Source organism: Erythrolamprus reginae, chromosome 3 (genome assembly GCF_031021105.1).
Source record: "Erythrolamprus reginae isolate rEryReg1 chromosome 3, rEryReg1.hap1, whole genome shotgun sequence".
NCBI classification, from domain to species: Eukaryota; Metazoa; Chordata; class Lepidosauria; order Squamata; family Dipsadidae; genus Erythrolamprus; species Erythrolamprus reginae.
Genome location: NC_091952.1, coordinates 144,197,082 through 144,218,378, shown reverse-complemented (window position 1 = coordinate 144,218,378; position 21,297 = coordinate 144,197,082). Strand labels below are relative to the sequence as shown.

At 39.6% G+C, this 21,297-nt stretch overlaps 1 protein-coding gene across 6 annotated transcripts in view; it reads left to right on the top strand.

Annotated features, from left to right (window-relative positions):
* Positions 1 to 21,297, top strand: part of LOC139164579 (protocadherin gamma-A4-like) — a 183,859-nt gene that overhangs the window by 129,848 nt on the left and 32,714 nt on the right. Inside the window, exon 1 of one of the 6 annotated variants that reach the window (XM_070746905.1) lies at positions 16,075 to 16,156. The exons of 4 other annotated variants lie outside the window; for them this stretch is intronic. In XM_070746905.1, coding sequence (XP_070603006.1) covers positions 16,088 to 16,156 — 69 coding nt within the window. In that variant the 5' untranslated portion in view covers positions 16,075 to 16,087. Of the gene's footprint in view, positions 1 to 16,074; positions 16,157 to 16,965; positions 18,856 to 21,297 lie in introns of those variants that run through there. One more of the 6 variants, XM_070746904.1, reaches the window with a different exon arrangement.

Sequence of the window (21,297 nt, the reverse complement as noted above, 5' to 3'; positions counted from 1 at the left end):
AATCACATTGTCTGATTTTTAACGAATTTCTTTGCAAATTATGGTGGAAAATAAGACTTGCAATCGGGGTTATAGTTAATACTGTATGGTAAAATCAGAGATGATGTATTAAAATACAGGTCCGAGAGAACAGATACAAATTAGTCTGGATTGAAGTTAAGATTAAATAAAATGAAATATTTGGGAGTATGGTTATTGAGGAATCCGGAGAAAACAGTGGAGGTCAATTACAGACAGATCTGGAGAAAAATGATAAAACAGATGAAGAGTTGGAAAGAGAAAGGATTAAGAAGAATGGCAAAGATAAGGGCATTAAAATGATGATAATTCAAAAGATGATGTATCTGTTTCAGGCATTGCCAGGTGTTTTACGTGGGGCAAAATTAAAGGAATGGGATAGAAGGTTAAATTATTGGGTAGAAGAAGATAAAAGGCCAAGAATAAGGAAAAAATGGCTAATGGCAAATGAAAAAGATGGAGGATGAAGAAACCCTATCTTAGAATTGTGTAGAGATGTGTTCCAAATTGAAAGACTAATGGAGCTGCAAGTATTTGAAAATAAATGGGTTAATTGGGAAAAAGAGATTAATGGGATAAGGAATAGAGAATTAATATTTACAAGGTGGAATAAAAGTGACTTAGATAAATTAATAGGCCCTTTGAAGGAGACCTTAGAAATTTGGAAAAGATGGCAGGGGAAATTAGGATTATTAGGATATTATTAGGAAATTAGGATATTAAATAAATCAAAGCTGTCAACGTTGTATGTCATAAATAGAGACAATGGAACAAACCTAGACAAGTAAATAGGTGAGATGAAGGGCAGGGAGATAAATAGGATAGAAGAGTTATATGAGAACGATGGAAGAGTTAGCAGAAACTGAAGAGAATGGTGGTTGGGCCAGCAGAGATTATTATTATTTATTATTATTTATTAGATTTGTATGCCGCCCCTCTCCGTAGACTCGGGGCGGCTCACAAGAGATGGTTGCAAATATATTCAATATGCATATACTTGAATGAAAGTGAAAATAAAGAAGCATTGCTAAGGGAAGAGATAGAATTAGAGAAAATTTTAAGAGAAAAAAGTGGTAGTACAAAGGCACAGGCAGGTAATATATACAGGATGTTAACGCAGGCAGATGGGTGCATGATCCAGGGATTAACTAGAGAGTGGCAAAGTGAATTGCAAATAGATGTACAAGAGATGAAGAATATGGTGGATAATATCAGGAAAATTAAGAATACAGGGGTTAGAGAAATTTTACATAAGTGGCACCATACATCTGCACAACTTGTGTATTTTTATCAGAATGTTAAGGGTGCCTGTTGCCATGGATGCCAGGGGAGAAAGATGTTGATGCATATGTTTTGGGAGTGTTTGGTAGTGCAGAAATTCTAGAAAGAGGTGCAAGAGGAAATTAATAGGATGTTAAATATAAAATGGGTGATTACAAAGGAGATGGTGGTATTAGTAATAAGAAGTGATATGGGTGAATTCAGAGAAATTAAAGAAGCAGCTATAGAAAGTGCCCAAGCAGTAATAGTTTTAAGTTGGAAAAATGCAACAAAATGGAAAATACAAAATTGGTACCGGTACATGGTGGAATACATTCAGTTTTAAATTATGGATATAAAGATGAATGTGACTTATTAAAATAAAGTGAAAGAACTGATGGGACGATGGGACAGGGTTAGAGGTTTTATGATTAGTAGAATTCGAGACCAAGGTATGAAGAATAAATTGGGATCACTCTATAATTTGTAAATATTGTAATGTTCTTGGTTTAAAATGATACTAAAAAGGTACACCTTCATTTTGGTGGAAGGGTCTGAATGAATGGTTTTGGGTGGTGGGAGGATGTATCACTGTGCTCTTTGTTTTATGTAGTGTGTATCTGTTATTATTTAAAAATTAATAAAAAATATTTTAAAAAAGACCAAATAATAGAATCAACCCCAGGCCTGGGACCAAAGACAGATTTTCAAAACTTTCCACAACCCTAAGAAAGAGCACCAATCTTAATCTCTGAGGGGATGTGTTTATTTCAAAGGGGATCTTTAGAAAGGATGACAGTAAAGCATGAGTCTAAATCCCTTGTTCCCAATGTGGGGACCACCACGCCCCACAGGGCGGCAATTTGATTTTTAAACGGGGGCAATTTGAACCTTGTTTAAACCACGTTAATGGCCTTTTAGGCTTCCTCTACATGTGTAGTAGTTCACTTTTTGAATACTAAGAATTATATGTCATGGGGGGGGGGGGATCAGGATTTTAGAGATGCTTAGGTGGGGCATGACCAAAAAAATGTTGAGAACCACTGGTCTAAATACTGCTTGTCTCGGCTCCCAAGTCATGCTTATCTCTGCTAGAAAGTACTTTGAAACAAAGACTTAGAATTATATCATGGTAGTAAAAGAGTAACTGGACTGAAAGTAACTATGTAGGTCACACTGCATTGTGCTTTATCTAAATTGACTAACAAACCAATGTGTGGAAGCAGATGAAATTAACGATCATATTGTATTTAGAGAACTTAGAAATTTAAATCTGAATTCTAACAGTGAGATGACTACTGGGATGCTGGTACAAATTTAGTTAGTATTTACCATTTAAGTCCACACAAACAATCTTGCTTGAACATTAATTAAGCAAAGTTGTCATGATTTGAGAGAAGGTACTTAAAAGAAAAGAGCAGCTTCAATTCTTACAATGCTAGGTAAAGGAGTTCCTACTAAATCTGAAAATGCTAATGTTACAAGATGAACTATAGATTCCAATGATAATTTATCTTTATTCAGTCAATATATAAAGCTGGAAATTTATTTATTTATTCATTTATTCATTCATTCATTCATTCATTCAAGTACATATTGGTAGTATACAAAGATATAACAATGTTTATATACATGATACTTGTAAGAGAGAAACATTAGGACAGGGGACAGAAGGTGCACTTATGCATACCCCTTACTGACCTCTTAGGAATCAGGTGAGATCAACAGTGAATAGTCTAAAGATAAAGTTTTGGGGGTTAGGCAATGAGTCAGGTAGTGAGTTCCATGCATTAACTACTCTGTTACTAAAATCATATTTCCTACAGTCGAGTTTGGAGTGTCAAAATGTCTGAGTGATTGTTACATGTAGAAGATTTAGGGTCCATATTGGAAAATAAGAGGTCCTTGATATTCTCTGAGCTTGGTTGTTTTCTTGCAGATATTTCATTACCCAAACTAGGTAACATTAGTGCTAGCACTGACTGACTAGTACTGATGATGTTACCTAGCTTGGGTAATTAAATGTTTGCAAGAAACAACCAAGTTCAGAGAGCACCAAGGACCTGTCACTTCAAAACTGAGCTACAAATATTCTCTTTTATTGGTAAATTGGAAAGTGACCTACAGGTAGTCCTTCACTTGTTCATTTGCCAAAAATTCAAAGTTATAATGGCTTTGGAAAAACTGACTTACAAAAGGAAGAGGAAAAGGTTTCCCCTGCTGGGTCCAGCTCTAGGGGGCAATGTTTATCTCGGTTTCTTGACTCCCAGAGTTAATTGAAGACATTTCAGTGACTATATACCAAGATGCACATAACATTGTTACCTTCCCATAGAGATGGCACCTATTAATCTATTTGCATTTGCATGCTTTCAAACTACTGGCAGGAGCTGAGCAGTGTTCTCTCTAAATTTTTTTTGGGGTGGGCGGAAAAGTATAGTGTCTGAGCGGCAGTCCCTTCAGGACTGGGCGACACAGAAATAATAATAAAATTTCCCTCTCGGCTTCTGGGCAGGTTTGGAAAACTCTGAGTTGATGATGATTTTTAAGTGAGCGATTGCTCACTGCTCAGCTTAGAGGGAACTATGGAGCTGAGGCAAACAACGGGAGCCCACCTTGTTGCTTGTTACTCCTGCCTGGGCTGTCAGCTTTCCAGATGACAAGCTCAGCATATTTAATTATTGATTACAGATCATCATGCCCCACCATTATGATCTTTATTTACACTTCCAAACTATTCTACTATACCACCCCCACCCCCAGTCCTATTATTAAAATTTGAGCGCTTGGCAACCAGCCTACATTAACAACTTTGCAACATCCTATAGTCGTGTGATCAGAATTTGTGGCATTTTTACCAATTTCTGGCAAAATACCCCATTGAAGAAACTGGATTTGCTTAACAACTACCATAAAATTGTTCTAAGAACAGGTCTGACTTGACCTATGACTGCAACAATTTAGGACAGAAATTCTGGTTCAAATTGTGATTATAAATTAAGAATTACTTGTATTTCTTTAATATTCATACTTCACAGAACAACCAGAGAATTCTTAAAGATTACCAATGTCAAGCACAAAGAATCAGAACTACACAGGTAGTTGATCAGAATGGTATGTTTATTGATACTTGCCTATTAACAGAATCTGTTCAGATTCATTGCATTCACTAGAGAACATCTAGATAAGATCTTCGAAGTTTAAAGAGAGAGTGCTTTCCACTGCTTCCTCCCTAAGCCAGTCTTTTAACTCTACCCCTCACTTCAGCTCCAGATTCTACCATAACTGATTAGGTATTACTGATTAGGTTCACTTGTTTGCTATTATACCAATAGTGTTCTTTGTACCACACAAATGCTCCTTAGGGTTAGCAAGGAAGATTTTGGAGGAAAAAAGTCCATTTCACAATATGGTAAACAATTACAGATTTGAGTTTTTCGATTTAGAACAGTATCTTTGTAATCACTGTGATCTCAATAATAATTCTCTCTATTTCTCACAGCCTATATCACAACTTTTAACTAAGAAAAGTGCTGATAGAATGTCAATATTTTCCATTTGCATTTAGTTTAATCCTGATATTGTTCAAACTTCACAGCTTTTACTCTTTGGTCAAATATAAAATGGAATATCCATTTCCTTCTAATATTCATACCATGGACAATGGAACCATTTATGATGCATGTTCAGTGACTAAAATTCATCTACAATGAATGTTCAGTGACTAAATTCAATAGATTCACTTCTAGATTTAAAATACATTATTAACAAAATGGGTATCAAGCCAAAAAACTATACTTTTTCTCAGGACAAGGAGTTTGCTTGGTCACCAGAATAACAGTTGAATCCTAAATCTCACTTAAGTCAGCCAGAATCATTTTGATATGTACCGTAATCCAAATATCAGCATGGCAATTATGTCCACAATGAATAGGATGGGCTAGGAACTCTGTTGGTGCAGTAGTTAGAGCACTGAATTAGTCTGCAGTAGTACTGTAGGTTAATTCACTGCTCCCTTCAGCAGTTCGATTCTGACTGGCTCATGGTTGATAGCCTTATATCCTTCTGAGGCAGGCGTAATGAGGACCCAGATCGTTGGGGGCGGTATGCTGATTCTGTAAATTGTTTAGAAGGGGCTGTAAAGCATTACATAGTAGTAAAAATGTCTAAGTGCTATTGCTATTCCATTCTGCAAGCAATCTCAGCACCTTCTATGTTTTTCTTTATATATATTTAATCTTGAAGTGATTTAAACATTGAAAATAAGACATCTGATATGGCTTGGACCAATACCTGAAAGAAAGGGAAAAAATGTATTTAAGTGGGAAAATATTGATGCACTCTCAACATGTTAGTTCATAATAATAATTATTAATAATAATTTTTTAGATTTGTATGCCGCCCCTCTCCGAAGACTCGGGGCGGCTCACAACAATAATCAAAGACAATATAACATTGCAACAAATCTAATATTAAAAGAGAACAATATATAAAATTAAAAAACCATGCAACACATACATACCAAAAACATAAAATATAAAAGCCTAGGGGAGGTGTCTCAGTTCCCCCATGCCTGGCGATATAGTGATATAGGTGGGTCTTGAGTAATTTATAAAAGACAAGGAGGGTGGGGACCGTTCTAATCTCTGTGGGGAGTTCATTCCAGAGGGCTGGGGCCTCCCCAGAGAAGGCTCTTCCCCTGGGGCCCGCCAAAAGACATTGTTTGGTCGACGGGACCCGGAGAAGGCCAACTCTGTGGGACCTTATCGGCCGCTGGGATTCATGTGGTAGAAGGCGGTTCCGGAGGTATTCTGGTCCACTGCAATGTAGGGCTTTAAAGGTCATTACCAATACTTTGAATTGTGACCGGAAACTGATCAGCAGCCAGTGCAGGCCATGGAGTGTTGTAGAAACGTGGGCGAATCTGGGAAGCCCCACGATAGCTCTCACGGCCGCATTCTGCACGATCTGAAGTTTCTGAACACTTTTCAAAGGTAGCCCCATGTAGAGAGCGTTGCAGTAATCGAACCTCGAGGTGATATTGTTTCTATTATTATGAAAAAGTAAAAAGTTGAGGGTAGATCTTAGTGCCTTATTTTACTGCACCAAAGGAATTGGAAATCAATGCCTTCTTTTTTTCTTTTTCCATTGCTTTTCCCCACTATCCACTTCTCTTTTCCCTTTCTTCATTTATCTAATACTGTATTGTATTCCTTTTGTATGTCTACGGAGAGGAGCGGCATACAAATCTAATAAATAAATAAACAAACAAACAAACAAATAAATATTAATAATAAATAAATAAATAATAAATTAATTAATAAATAAATATTATAAATTAATAAAACTATGAAAAAGTGGTATTTTCCAATGTGATCTCCTAAGGTCTGACATGACTCACTCTTCAGAAGGGAGAAATGTCAGGTGTGTGAAGTCAGTCACTAGGGGGATAATAGCAATAGGTACTCTTCCAGCTAGCTGCCTTCCCCAAGAAACAAATGAAATGTGATGTTTTTCTTTGGGTAGGAGTGATTTTGATTTGGATGTCTTAATGTTGAAAATGATGATAAAAGCCATGTGAAACAGGTTTCACAGGTGGACATCTTACAAATTAAAAATACTTTGGGGGAGATTTTTGTGTTAAATAACTCTTTAAAATATTTTAAAATAAATCTTAAAATATATGTGAGACTCAAAGATCTGATGAGAAGTTATGCTTTAACTAAAGGAAACATAGGTACAGATAGTCCTCAACTTACAACCACAACTGAGCCAAAAATTGATGTTGTTAAGTGAGACATTTAAGGGACTTTTCCTCCATTTTACAATCTTTATTGTTAAGTGAATCATTGCAGTTATTAAGTTAGTAAAATATTTGTTAAGTGAATCTGGCATCCCCATTGACTTGCTTGCCAGAAGATCACAAAAGGTGATCATATGACCCTGGGACACTGCAAATGTCAGAAATACATGCCAGTTGCCAAGCATCCAAATTATGATTATGTGACGATGGGGATGCTGCAAAGGTCATAAGTGTGAAAAATGATCATAAGATCCCTTTTTTCAGTCCCGTTGTAACTTTGAATGGTCGCTAAACAAACTGTTGTAAGTCGAGGACTATCTGTATTAGGTTAAATTTCAACTATCGGTTTCTGTTATAAAAGAATCATTGTTGGTAATTTTCCAGAAGTAAGTAAGGAAATAAAATACAGAAGAAGAGATTATTTCTATAACTGGATGTGTTATGTTGACATAGAATGTATCCATTCATACAATACAAACAGTAATATTAACCCAGGCTTAGATTTAATGGTATGTTGCAGTGGACAGGTTCACATATCATGCTGAGCCAAAAACAAGCAGACCATATTCTGGACATGTGGGTGGATGTGTGAGTGGGTGGACGGATGGAAAATTCTTTTCTTTTCCCCCAGGCACTATCTTTTCATACAAATGGAAAATCAGATCACTTTGGAATATTATCATTCTGGATAAAGAAACTTTCTTATTTGTTCAGATGCGATGGAACAATCTAGAGAATGTAAACAATGAAAATTTGTACTGTTCATGCTTGCCGGATGTGCTGTTTCCTTGAGAACAAGAATCTGAGCTGCTAAACATAGCTGCCAAAACCAGTGACGAACCAGCCTGCTTCATTGGGTGCTATCTCAACTCTGCATGTTGCTGCTACTGTAAGGGTGTAGGTGGAACTGTCAGTGGTAAAGGCTATATGGAATTATCCTCTATTCAGCTGCTGATCAGATTTCTGATGGAAGAAAAGGATCTAGTCTTTCCGCCTTGATTTTCTTCCTCTGTCATGGCTATAATTCATTTTCCCTCCCCTAATCTACCCCCTCACCTTTCTGACTAACGTTGTTGCAGCTGAGCAAGATCAAAAGCTACTTACATTCATTTGGAAAGGAGTACGGGAGGATTTTCTCAACAAAACTCATCCAGGTCTTGAAAAATCTCTTGATAAATGGGAAACTACAAGAAGACTTTCTGAGATGGAGACACAATTGTCTTGGCAACTCTCTTGCAAATGGCAAGTACTGGGCTTATTTTTATTATTCAACTGGGTGTTGATAACAGGACAGATCCGCTATTCTGTTGTGGAAGAATTGAAGCTGGGGACCATGGTGGGAGAGGTGGCACATGATCTGGGTTTAACACTGGCAGATCTCTCAAGTCGTAGGCTTTGGCTGGGCTCTGAGGAAAGTAAGAGATACTTTGCAATTAACTTGGACAGTGGTGCTCTGATGGTGAATGAAAAAATAGATCGAGAGACTCTCTGTGGAGCAAGCTCACTGTGCATCCTGCCTGTGCAAGTAATAATTGAAAATCCCTTGGAACTCTTTCACCTGGAGGTAGAGATTCTGGATTTGAATGACAATTCACCCAATTTCATCACTCCCTGGCTTGTATTGAGGGTAGCAGAATCTGCTGGTACAGGATCACGGCTCCCACTTGAGAGTGCACAGGATGCAGATGTTGGGACCAATGCAGTCAGCGCCTACCAGCTCAGTCCCAATCCTCATTTCATACTTGATGTAAAGAATGTGAAGGATGGCAAGCTTTTACCCGAACTAGTGCTAGACCAGCCTTTGGATAGAGAAAAGCAATCAGAACACCAGCTGATTTTGACTGCCTATGATGGAGGGGACCCTGTCCTGTCAGGAACATGTCAGCTCACCATTGTGGTCCTTGACAATAATGATAATGAGCCGACATTTGATCTGCCTGTGTACAAGATACATTTCTTAGAAAACATTCCCATAGGCTCTTTAATTTTTAAACTCAATGCAACTGATCCTGATGCAGGTTCTAATGGGGAAATACAGTATTCTTTTGGAATCCACACATCAGATTCCATACAGACATTGTTTGGTTTAGATCCCCATATAGGTGAGATCCATATTCAAGGCATTGTGGATTTTGAAGAATCTCAATTTTATGAACTTCACATAAGAGCCAGAGATAAGGGCATACCACAGATGGAAGGCCACTGTGTTATTCAAATAGAAATTGAAGATGAAAATGACCATTCCCCAGATATTCTGCTAACATCCTTGGTAAATCCACTGCCAGAAAATACACCTTTAGAAACAGTGGTAGGGCTTTTCAGTGTGCGAGATCAAGATTCGGGTGACAATGGAAAAGTAAGCTTGCAAATACCAGCGAACTTGCCCTTTAAAATTAAGTCATTTGAAAATCATTTTTCCTTAATTACACATGAAAAGCTGGATAGAGAAACAGTCTCTCAATATACTGTAAAGCTCACTGCCCAAGATTCAGGAATTCCACCTCTAACTAGAGATTTGACTGTCTTGTTGAACATTTCAGATGTCAATGATAATGCACCATCCTTCTCTCAGCATTTCTACAACTCCTTCTTGAAAGAGAACAATCCACCTGGCTCTCTGTTGTGTATTGTATCTGCCTCTGATCCTGATGAGGGTAATAATTCCCGGCTCACTTACTCAGTGGCTGGAAATCAGGTCCAGGATGCCCTCATTTCTTCCTTTATTTATATCAACCCAGATAATGGGAATATATATGCTCAGCATTCTTTTGATTATGAAATGTTTCAAGTGTTGCAAATCCTTGTTACTGTGCAGGATGCTGGAACACCCATACTAAGCTCCAGTGTTACTGTTCATCTTTTCATATTGGATCAGAATGATAATGCTCCTGTGGTTTTGCATCCAGTAACTGGCCATCAATTATCAGCACTCCAGAGAATCCCTTTTTTAGCACCAGTAGGTTATATCATCACAAAAGTCACAGCAGTGGATGCAGATTCTGGTCATAATGCCTGGCTGTCCTACTCCTTACTCCCCCAATCTACGAATGCCTCCCTGTTTCAAGTGGCGCCATACTCTGGGGAAATATGGACTGTTCGAGGCTTCCAAGAAACAGATCTTCTTACACAGAAAATCTTTGTCCTTGTAAGGGATCATGGAAAACCACCTTTGTCCACTACTGTTATAATCTTTGTCTCACTAGAGGAAAAAGCATCTGAGGAAAATTCACAATCTCATGAGTTCTTAAATCATCCCAAAGAAAAATCTGATCTGACTCTGTATCTGATTATAGCTCTGGTGGTAGTTAGCATTGTCTCTCTCGTTACTTTAATTGTCTTGTCTGCAAAATGTTTTTGGAAAAGAAAAGGCAAAGATTTTTCTTACATCATGAACAATGCTCCTAACAGGGATCTTTTCAAATACTCCAGTCCTAAACTGCAACTGAACTCCAATGGTACTCTAGAATACATGGAGGTGACATTGAGGCCTGCAGACTCCCATAGCCAAACCCATAAATCCAGGCATTCTTCAGGGTCAGACAGAAGTGATTTCACCTTCATGAGGCCTGTGTATTCTCAGCCAAGTACCCTAAGGAATGTTGATCATTTTTTGTCCCATATTAATACGCTGGACCATCCAAAGCAGGTGAGGTGACCTTTTGTGTTTTGTCCTGACCCCATCCTAATCATAACTGGTATTTTCAGTAATTAAAATTTGACCAAGAGCTAACCCAAAGGTGTTTTTTCAAAAGGCTACTGGACTTTATTTTACCTTTAAGATGTTTTCTTCTCATCTAAGAAGCTTCTTCAGTTCTTCTGTTCTGATTTCTTCTGTTCAGTCAGAACTGAAGAAGCTTCTTGAATGAGAAGCAAAACATCTTATAGGAAAAACAAAGTCCAGTTGTCTTTTGAAAAAGCACCTTTGGGACAACCATGACCTGGATGATGCGTCTCCTTAGACATTTAGACTAAGAGCTAAATTCTTATGGGTCTGTAGCTTCATAAATAGATAGACTAAGCATGGGCTAATTCATTCCTTATTACTAAGGTGACCAGATGTCCCGTTTTTGGTGGGACAGTCCTGCTTTTGAGCAATTTGAGCAGTCCCGACTCCACAGAGTCCACGGAGAGGAGCGGCATACAAATCTAATAAATAATAATAATAATAATAATAATAATAATAATAATAATAATAATAATAATAATAATAATAATAATTATTATTATTATTATTATTATTATTATGTTCCGCATCCTGTGGTGTTTTTTAAAAGTCCTGATTTTTTTAAAAAGGGGACGGTCTAGTCACCTTACGCTAGTAGGGACAGCAAAGGGGAGGGAAAGGAAAGGGAAGCATGGCCGAGGTGTTCACTCCCTCCTCCTCTGATAGCCTGTCCACTGTGCTTGGGAACAGGCAGACGGACGGAGAAGTGTTTGCATCAGGCAGGAAAACCCCTCTGCTCTTTCCAAACACCAGCTCACCCGGTGAATAAAGGTGGGTCCGTCTTGGCCAGGTGTTTTTCCTTCCCGACAGGTGTGGAGAGAGAGACTGACCGTGCTCTGTTATTGATGGGAGAGAGAGATTTGTGGGTGGGTGGTCACCTGCCTCGGGAGTCTTTCCATCCTTTCTCTCCCTTTGCAGCTCAGGAAGGGTTAAGGGAGGGGGCGGTGGGCAAGGCTTGGCGGCTGAGTCAAAAGGGCAGGAGGAATTTGGGGAGGGGTCACCTTTGCTGTTCGTGGTGAGGCCGAGGCTCCCTGCCTCCCCAGCTGAGAATTCTGGCTTCTTGGCCACCTCTCTCTCTCTCCCTCTCCCCACTCCAGCCTGGGGTGCCTGGGACCCTATTGGTAATTTGGGGAGGGGGATGAAAACACCTCCAACCCCACCTCAATTCCTTCCCCGGGCTGAAATAGCTGGGAAGAAGACAGAGACCCCCGCCTCCTGCCCGCCTGTTCGGTATATCAGTTGCAAATTTGCTATGGCAGCCTAAGCAGCACGCTATCCATGCTGGAGAACTGGACAGACATGTGGACTATTGTAAAAAAAGAGAGGGAGGGAAGGAGACACACACACACACACACAGAGAAAGATAGAGACAGAGAGCAAGAGAGAGAGAGAAAGAAAGCAAGAGGGAGAGAGAAAGAGAGAGATAGCAAGAGAGAGAGAGAGAAAAAGCAAGAGAGAGAAAAAAAGCAAGAGAGAGAGAGCAAGAGACGGAGAGAGAGAGAGCAAGAGAGAGAGTGAGAGAATGAGAAAGAGAGGGAAAGAGAGAATGAGAAAAAGAGAGAGTGTGTGTGAGAGAGAGCGCAAGAGGGGGAGAGAAAGAGAGAGATAGCAAGAGAGAAGAAGAGAGAGAAAGAAAGAAAGAAAGAGAGAGACAGAGAGATAGAGAGAGAAAGAGAGAGAGAGAAAGAAAGAAAGAGGGAGAGAGAGAAAGGGAGAGAGGGAGGAATGAAGAGAGAGAGAAAAAAGGAGAGGAAGGAAGAGAGAGAGAAAGGGAGAGAAAAAAGAGAGAGGAAGGGAGAAAGAAAGAAGGAGGGAGAGAGAGAGAGAAAAAGAAAAAAATTGCCAATTATTTTTGGCTAAACTTTTTTTAGCGCTCCCCCCTCCTGCTCAACGGTGTCCCTCTTTCCCAATCTTAAAATCTGGTCACTTTACTTGTTACCAAAAAAGGACCAGGAACTCTGACTGTGTTTTCTAAAATAAATATGAGGAAGATGAGGCAAATATTGTGAATTGATCCCCATGATATTACATGTGTTGGAAGTACCTATGATAGGAACCAAAAACTGGAGAGCAGTGGTTTGATTTGGGCAAGAATGAGAATGTTAATAATTGTGTATATCATTTTTCAAATGCTGTCAAAATCGGATTTTCTTTCATTCTTAACATATTTACAATTGGAAAGCTGCCATGTGGTTTATTGTTACTGTAGAAAAATGGAATATGTATTTTTTTGGGGGGAAATACATCTCATCTTAAAAGCATAATTAATTCAACATTCTACAAATAATAAACTGGTTGAGTTGGGATGGGGTAAAGAAGAAGCCGTTGCTAGCCTTAATTAATTGTCATTCCTGATAGAAAATGAGAAATTTGCTGTTTTGCTGCACATATAATATAGGAGGAGCCAGCTCTGCTGTTAGATCAAATATTTGCATGCTGTAAATACTTCTGGTGGTCAGATAAACTAGAACAAAGCCAAAATGGGACAAGATGCTGGGCTGTATTTTCCACAGCTTTTTTGTCTGGTGTCTCTAGGTTAAGGGAAAAAAAAACCAGGTTACGCGGTCCTTTTTCACACAGTAGCTGCTTTCAGATATGGATTGGTGCTTGTGTTGCTGTCCTGGGAAAGGCTCTGCTGATTGGATAAATAGAAAAGCAGTCTCAGCGAATGAACAGGCAGTTAACGCTGAAGACCTGCCGTGCGTACCACTCCCTCCATAGCAGTGACAATCTCTCTCAAACCAAAACAATGAATGAGGGAGGTAAATACTGACTATAGACCCTTTCTTTCATATAATGCATATTTCGTTGGGATAAGTGGTGAGTTTCTCAGGGTTTTAAAGCTTTACTGTGTGCTATAAATAGCTCCTGTTTTGCAATTTTTAGACCTTCCTGCCGTGGATTTCTGAAAGATGCTCAGAACAGAAAAAACTGCCTGGCGTTTGGGATTCTTACATACCTTTGCTTTCTGTCTGTTTCTGAATGACTGTTTTGCACAGATCCGTTATTCTGTCCCTGAGGAACTTACTCGGGGAGCCTTTGTAGGAAATCTTGCTAAGGATTTAGGAATGGATGTAACAAAGCTTGCAGCTGCCAATCTGCAGGTGCTTTCTGATTCCGACTTCCAGTATTTCTCTGTGAATGTGAACACTGGAATCATAATAATCAATGACAGAATAGACAGAGAGCAGCTTTGTGGCCAGAACCTGCGGTGTTTCTTGCATCTTAAACTTGCTATTGAAAACCCAGTGGAGTTCTATCGCATCGAAGTGGAGATTCTGGATATCAACGACAATGCTCCTGAATTCTCAAGTAGCACAATTGTTCTGCAGATCTATGAATTGGCTGCCCTGGGTGCCCGTTTCCCTATTCCACATGCACAGGATCCAGATATAGGAACAAATACTTTGCAAACCTATCACCTCAGCATCAATGAGAACTTCAACCTTAATGTGAAGGCACGCACCGATGGCACCAAATTCCCAGAACTAGTTCTGGAGAAAACATTGGACAGAGAACGTGTGGCTATCCACAATTTGATCCTGACAGCTGAAGATGGGGGCACATTCCCCAGATCTAGCACTGTAGAAATTGCTGTCTATGTTCTGGATGCTAATGATAATCATCCAGTTTTTGACAAACCCACTTACAATGTCCGCTTGGTAGAAAACTCTCCTCCTGGGACACTGGTGATTAAACTGAATGCAACTGATTTTGATGAAGGGTCCAATGGACAGGTACGCTATTCCCTCAGCAGTCATAACTCTGAAGCTTTGTGTAGAATATTTGCTATTGATAATATCACAGGAGAAATCCGTGTTCAAGGGACTCTTGATTTTGAAGAGGCCAGCATATATGAAATTGAAGTGGAAGCTAAGGACATGGGTTCCCCTACCATGGAACAGCATTGCAGTGTTATTGTAGAAGTGACAGATATCAATGATAATGTCCCTGAAGTTATTCTCACATCTTTCTCCAGTTCCATGAGTGAAGATGCACCTCCTGGAACAGTAGTTGCTGTGATACATGTCAAAGACAGAGACTCTGGGGATCAAGGAAAAGTTCAGTGTGATTTGTCAAAAAATCTTCCTTTTAAACTTCGGAAGGATTTTGAGCACCAGTATTCCTTGCTCATTGGTGAGCAATTGGATCGTGAGAACTCTTCTCAATACAATATCACTATCTGTGCCTTTGACTTAGGAAATCCATCTCTCTTGCAACAGACATCTTTCTCCATTACTCTGGCAGATGTTAATGATAATCCACCTCAGTTTGACAGGTCATTTTATGAAGTCATCATAGAAGAGAACAATCCAGTAGGAGTGATTCTCCTTAAGGTTTCTGCAACAGATGCAGATAAAGATCAGAATTCCCAGCTATCTTACATTGTTTTGTCCAGTCCAGGACAAGAACTGGTTGAAGATCTAACTTCTTTTGTCTCCATTAACCCAACAAATGGGGAAGTTTTTGCAGAGAGTTCTTTTGATCATGAGTGTACCAATCATTTTCAGTTTCAGGTGGAAGCTTGTGATGGTGGTTCTCCTTCTCTCTGCAACAGGGTTATGGTGCACATTTATCTACTCGATCAGAATGACAATGCACCAAAAGTTCAGTTTCCTTTTATTGGGAAAGATTCAGTTGTACAATTCCGGATTCCTCGATCTACTATGTCCAAAGCTTTAATCACAAAAATTATTGCTGTGGACTTGGATTCTGGGCAAAATGCTTGGCTATCTTATCATCTAAAACAAGCCACAGATCTTAGTCTGTTTAGTATAAGTCTTCACAGTGGGGAAATGAGGACTCTACGAATAATACAGGACTTAGACAATCCTACCCAGGAATTAGTTATAGTTGTCAAAGATTCAGGAGAACTTTCCATGTCTACCTCAGTTACTGTGATCATATTCCTGGAAGAGAGCACTTCTGAAGTGTTTCTAGGGTTAAGTGCACACTCTGTGGAAAGTGAGAGACCGCCCATGTTGACTTTATACCTTATTATCTGTTTGGCAGCAATTTCTACTATCATGTTGATTGCTTTGGTGGCCCTGGGAGCAAGATGTCTTCACTGTGATGCTCTTGCAACATCTACTATTTTTGGATGCTGTGGAAGTAAAGTTAGTGGACTTGAAAATGTCCCAGATCACATGACAGGACATTATCATTATCAGCTGAGCCCTGGAGATGCCATGATTGGAGTACAGGTAGCCTCTTCAGGACCTCCAGTCAGAGGATACAGATCTTGCTTTTCTCCTGTATCAGATATCAGCGAGTTTGTGTTTATGAAACCTAATTTGACTCTTAGGGCAGCCTCTTGCAGCAATCTAACTGAAGCCAGCTTCTTTCACAAGGTGAGAATTTTCTGCTTAAGACCTGGGTTCTTATTGTCTCTTGTGCACAAGAGATAAGGGTGGGGAAATCAATGAATAATCTATCGCATAGACATTGTTAACTTACACAAGCCCATCCTGAAGTCTTCTGAATTGTCTGTCTAGTAGGCTGCATATTGGCTTTTTACTCACTCATTCAATCATTTCCTTTGGCATCCATATTGTTCCAGTTGCTTTGGGGAAGATTGGGAATTAAGGCTGGGAGGTTGTCTTTCTTTTTCCTGAGATTATGTATATTCTAAGCAAGTCCCTCTGCCTTTCTTGTACACTTTTGATTTCAGCTTTTTCAGCCAGGCAGTCTATGCAAGCTCTTTTGGCCAAGAGCACCCCTGGGACAGCTCTCTCTGCTACGCTGGAAAAGGAGGGGGGAAGGAGCATGGTGGCTCTGGAGATGGGCAAAGTATTTGGGAGGGGGGATGTATTTTGAGAAAGGGACTTCAGTGCTGTCACGGAGGAGGGGATTGCTAGTATCCATTTCAGAGCTCGTTTTCCTGTTTTCCATTTTGCTAAGGAGGAGCTGCTGCTGCCGCTGCCGCTACTGCTGCTTGAAAATCCATTCCCCCTCCTCTCCCCTCTCAAGCTGCAGCATCCTTTTTGGGGGGCTGCACTGCTCCTCTCGGGTCATCCCAGAGTCACCAGGTGGGAGGGACAGAGTGTATCTAGAAGCAGGAAAAAAATCTCACCCACCCATCTCCCCCAACCCCCGGCAAGAAGCAGCAGCAGCAGCAGCAGCCAGAAGCTGCAATTCCTTTGACTGAAGCAAGCCAGGCATGGATAGCAGACAGAATTTGCAATGGCAGCTGCTGTTATTTTTAGCTTCAGTGTTTTCCCTGCCAGATCTCATCTCCATGCAGATTCACTACTCCATCCCAGAGGACCAGGATCCAGGCTCTTACGTGGGGAATATTGCCAAGGATCTGGGAGTGGATGTGCGGACTCTGCGTGCTCGCCGCTTGCAGCTGGTCAGTGAGGGAATGCGCCAATATTTCCAAGTGAACCTGGCAGACGGCATGTTACTCGTCAATGAGAGGTTAGATCGGGAAATGCTATGTAGCTCCAGCCCCAGGTGTTCTTTTCCTTTTCAGTTGGTGCTAGAGAATCCATTGCAACTTAACCGGGTGGAGGTGGAGATACTGGATGTGAATGACAATGCCCCCCGATTCCCAAAGGACATTGTTTCTTTAGAAATCACTGAAGTTGCCAACCTAGGCACGCGATTACGGCTGGAAGTTGCAGAAGATCAAGACACTGGTTCCAATTCCATTGCAACCTATGAGCTCAGTCCAAATGAACATTTTGCTTTGAGTATCAATATCAGAGGAGATGGGGTCAAAATACCTGAAATTGTATTGGAAAAGCTTCTGGACAGGGAAAAAGCAGCTACACATCGTTTAATCCTGACTGCCCTAGATAATGGAAATCCTGTTCAGTCAGGTACTGTTCAAGTAACAGTCCATGTTCTTGATGCAAATGATAATCCTCCAGTGTGTGAACCACCTGTATCAAAGGTTTATTTGGAAGAAAATATCCAGGTGGGGACTATTGTAACAAAACTCAATGTTACTGACTTAGATGAAGGACCTAATGGAGAAGTTGAATATTTCTTTAAATCCAGCAGCAGTGTACAGCTAAAACTCCTTGATGTATTTAGCCTGGACTCTCAAACAGGGGAAATCAAGACAAAAGTTTTATTGGATTATGAAGAAGCCAATGCATATGAAATAGCCATCTACATTAAAGATAAGGGATCCCCTGCTATGGAAGGCCATTGCAATATTAGAGTAGAACTTGTTGATGTTAATGACAACAGTCCAGAGATTATGTTGACCACTCTTTCTAGCTCAGTACAAGAAGATGCACCCATAGGAACAATCATTGCACTTATCCAAGCAAAGGACAATGATTCTGAGGAAAATGGACAAGTCCGCTTAGAGATTCCAAGACATGTACCGTTTAAATTGGTATCTTCATTTAAAGGACATTATTCACTGGTGACTAATGGCCCACTTGATCGAGAGAAAACTGCTGGATACAGTATCACAATTAAAGCAACAGATTCTGGAATACCTCAAAAGTCAACTGAGAAAACTATATTAATTCAAGTTTCAGATATCAATGACAATGCACCCACTTTCTCCATCGCTTCCTACACAGCCCATGTGGAGGAAAATACATCTCCTGGAACTTTAGTCTTTTCTGTGTCAGCCTGTGATCCAGATGTAGGTGTCAATTCCAAGCTATCTTATTCCATTGTGGATACCGGAAATCATGGCTTGCCCATCTCAACCTATTTCCACATCAATCAAGAAAATGGCAGTATTTATACCTCCAGGGTTCTAGATTATGAGCAAGAAAAAGTATTTCAAGTTTCAGTAGAGGTGAAAGATTCAGGTTTCCCACCGCTAAGCAGCACAAGCACTCTTCATCTGTTCATAGTGGATCAAAATGATAATGCACCTGTAATTGTACACCCAGAAGTTCCCAAAGATTCTGCCTTTCATCAGTCACTTCTAATCCCAGTAGAACCTGGATATCTGGTGACTAAAGTAGTGGCTGTGGATGCTGACAGTGGCCATAATGCATGGGTTTCCTACCATTTGCTCCATGAGACAAATGAGATGAATGCTTTCAAAGTAGAAGACCACTCAGGAGAGATCCGTGTCATTCGGACACTGAGGGAACCTGGGGTTTCTCACCGGTTGGTGGTAGAAGTGAAGGACAATGGGGTGCCATCTCTTTCAGCATCATTGATTCTAATAATCTCCTCAGAGGATAGTACTGCACAGGACTTTACCAAGTCCTTGGACCTTCTCCCCAAGTCACCTGCCAGGGCTCAGAATTTAACTCTTTATCTTATCATCTCTCTTGTGGCTATCTCTCTAGTGTCTTGTGTAATGATGATTATTGTAGGAGCCAGGTGCTTCAAATCTGGCTTCTGTATCCCAAACTGGATCATATCACGCTGGTGTAGTAGGAGGACAGACCGGAAATCTACCATAAATATCAGTGGGTATCCAAATCCAGAAGGCTTTATAAGATACCTTGAAGTGAGTGGAGCTGGAGGTCAGAACTACAAGTCTTGTTTCTCCCCTATGTCTGAGCAGGGAGATTTCTTTTTTGTTAAACCTTTCAGTCATTCTACTACAGCAGAAAGCATTCTTGCCTTTGAACACACAGGCAGTGCTTTGCAGAACCCCTCTGATGCGGTAAGATACACCAAGACAATGCTGGAACATTATATAAATATATATCTATAGGGATATACAAAAATTTTGCAATCTATATTTAAAAGAAACTTTGCCATGAACTTTTATTTCATCTGAAGATATCATCTTCATGGATAGGGAATAGTTTTGTACTGGTTTTTTTTGCAAGTGATTGTGGATGCTTTGTTATAAATAATCTGTTCTGTCATTTGTCTCCACATTTACAACTGTCTTTGCTCCTCAATGAGACATCTGTATTAAAAGAGAATGAAGTTTATTTTGTCAATGATCCTAGTCTTGCTAATTACTATTTTGATTCTTTTACAGGTAGTCCTTGATTTATGACCACATTTGGGCCAAGAATTTATGTTACTAAGGGATGTAGTAATTAAGTGAATCACACCAAACTTGATTTCCTTTTTGCAGTGTTTGTAAAGCAAATCACAGCATCTTTAGGTGAACCCAGCTTGTTCCATTGACTTTACTTGTTGGAAGATGGCTGGGAAGATGGCTGGGATGCTGCAACCACCCTAAGTACATGCCAGTTGCCAAGTGCCCAAATTGTGATCACATGACCACGGGGATGCTACCATGGTCATAAGTATGAGGACCAGTCATAAACAATTTTTTCAGGACTTTGAATGGTCATTAAACAAATATCATAAGTCAAGGACTACCTGCATTCAGTGCAGCTAGGTAAGTTTACAAACAGAAATCAAATCTAGAAAATTTAGAAAGCTGATAAAATTAACAATAAAACAGTATTAAAATAATCCAGTGAATTGTTTGCCCTTTAATAGAAAGTTTTTGGTGTTGGTTACTGTTTGGTTACTGTGTCACGAAGGTTTCAGTGTCAATTTAGATAAGGAACAGGTAATAAATTTATTGATAAACAAAAATTAGCAGATGAAATTTAGATTAAGTTCTTTCAGTTATCAGTTACCATATTTTTCGGAGTATAATATGCACCGGAGTACAAGGGGAACCTGAGTTTTGGGGGAGGAAAATAAGGGGGGGGGGATTTCTGCCTTTTGCTTCCCATCAAACAGTACAAATGATATATACACTGTTTGCTGTGTATTTCTGTGCAAGTGTGCTTGACCCATAGAAATAGCAAAGATTTGGAGAAATGTACATTATGGCACTACATTAATGCCAGAAAGTTTTCTTAAATGTAGTCATACTAACTCCTCCCAATTGTTTAAATAGATCTACTCCAAACATGACTAAGTCAGTGTTTAATTCAACTGCCTTATCTTAATACTAAAAAGGACACTGTTACATTTCAGACTATACTTGTGCAGATGCTGTTAAAATTAATGTGGCTTTCTGGAAATATACATTATTCTCTGCTATTTAAAAAATATTTTAAATATTTAAAAATATTTTAAATGATTTTAAAAATAGCAGATATAAGATAAAAGATACAAAAACACTGGGCCTCTTTAAATCAAGCATTTATTTTAAAAAGCTTCTTCATTTTATGATGTTGTCTAGAACAATAATAAAGCAGTCTTTAAAAATAAGTCTAATAATTTGAACATTCTACAGACATTTATAGTTATTAGCTTACCTCCTTGTATCCAGTTTCAGCAGTCTGATTAGCACAAGAAAATAAAATTCTGCCTGTACTCCCAGCAATTTGCCTCCTTGCAGCTTTAGTTTCACTTTCAGTTTTAGCCCCTGGACTGTCTGCAGCTTCAATCAGCTGAGGGTTGGGAAGCTGATAATCAGTTGCTTGGCTTAACAGGCTCTGTTCTGTTTGCTGCAAGGAGGTAAATTGCTGGGAGGCAGAGGCCAAAAGGGTGGGGGTGGCTGGGTGGGGCTGCATTCAGTGTATAAGGCTCACCCCACTTTTCACCCTCTTTTGGAGGGTAAAAACATGTATCTTATACT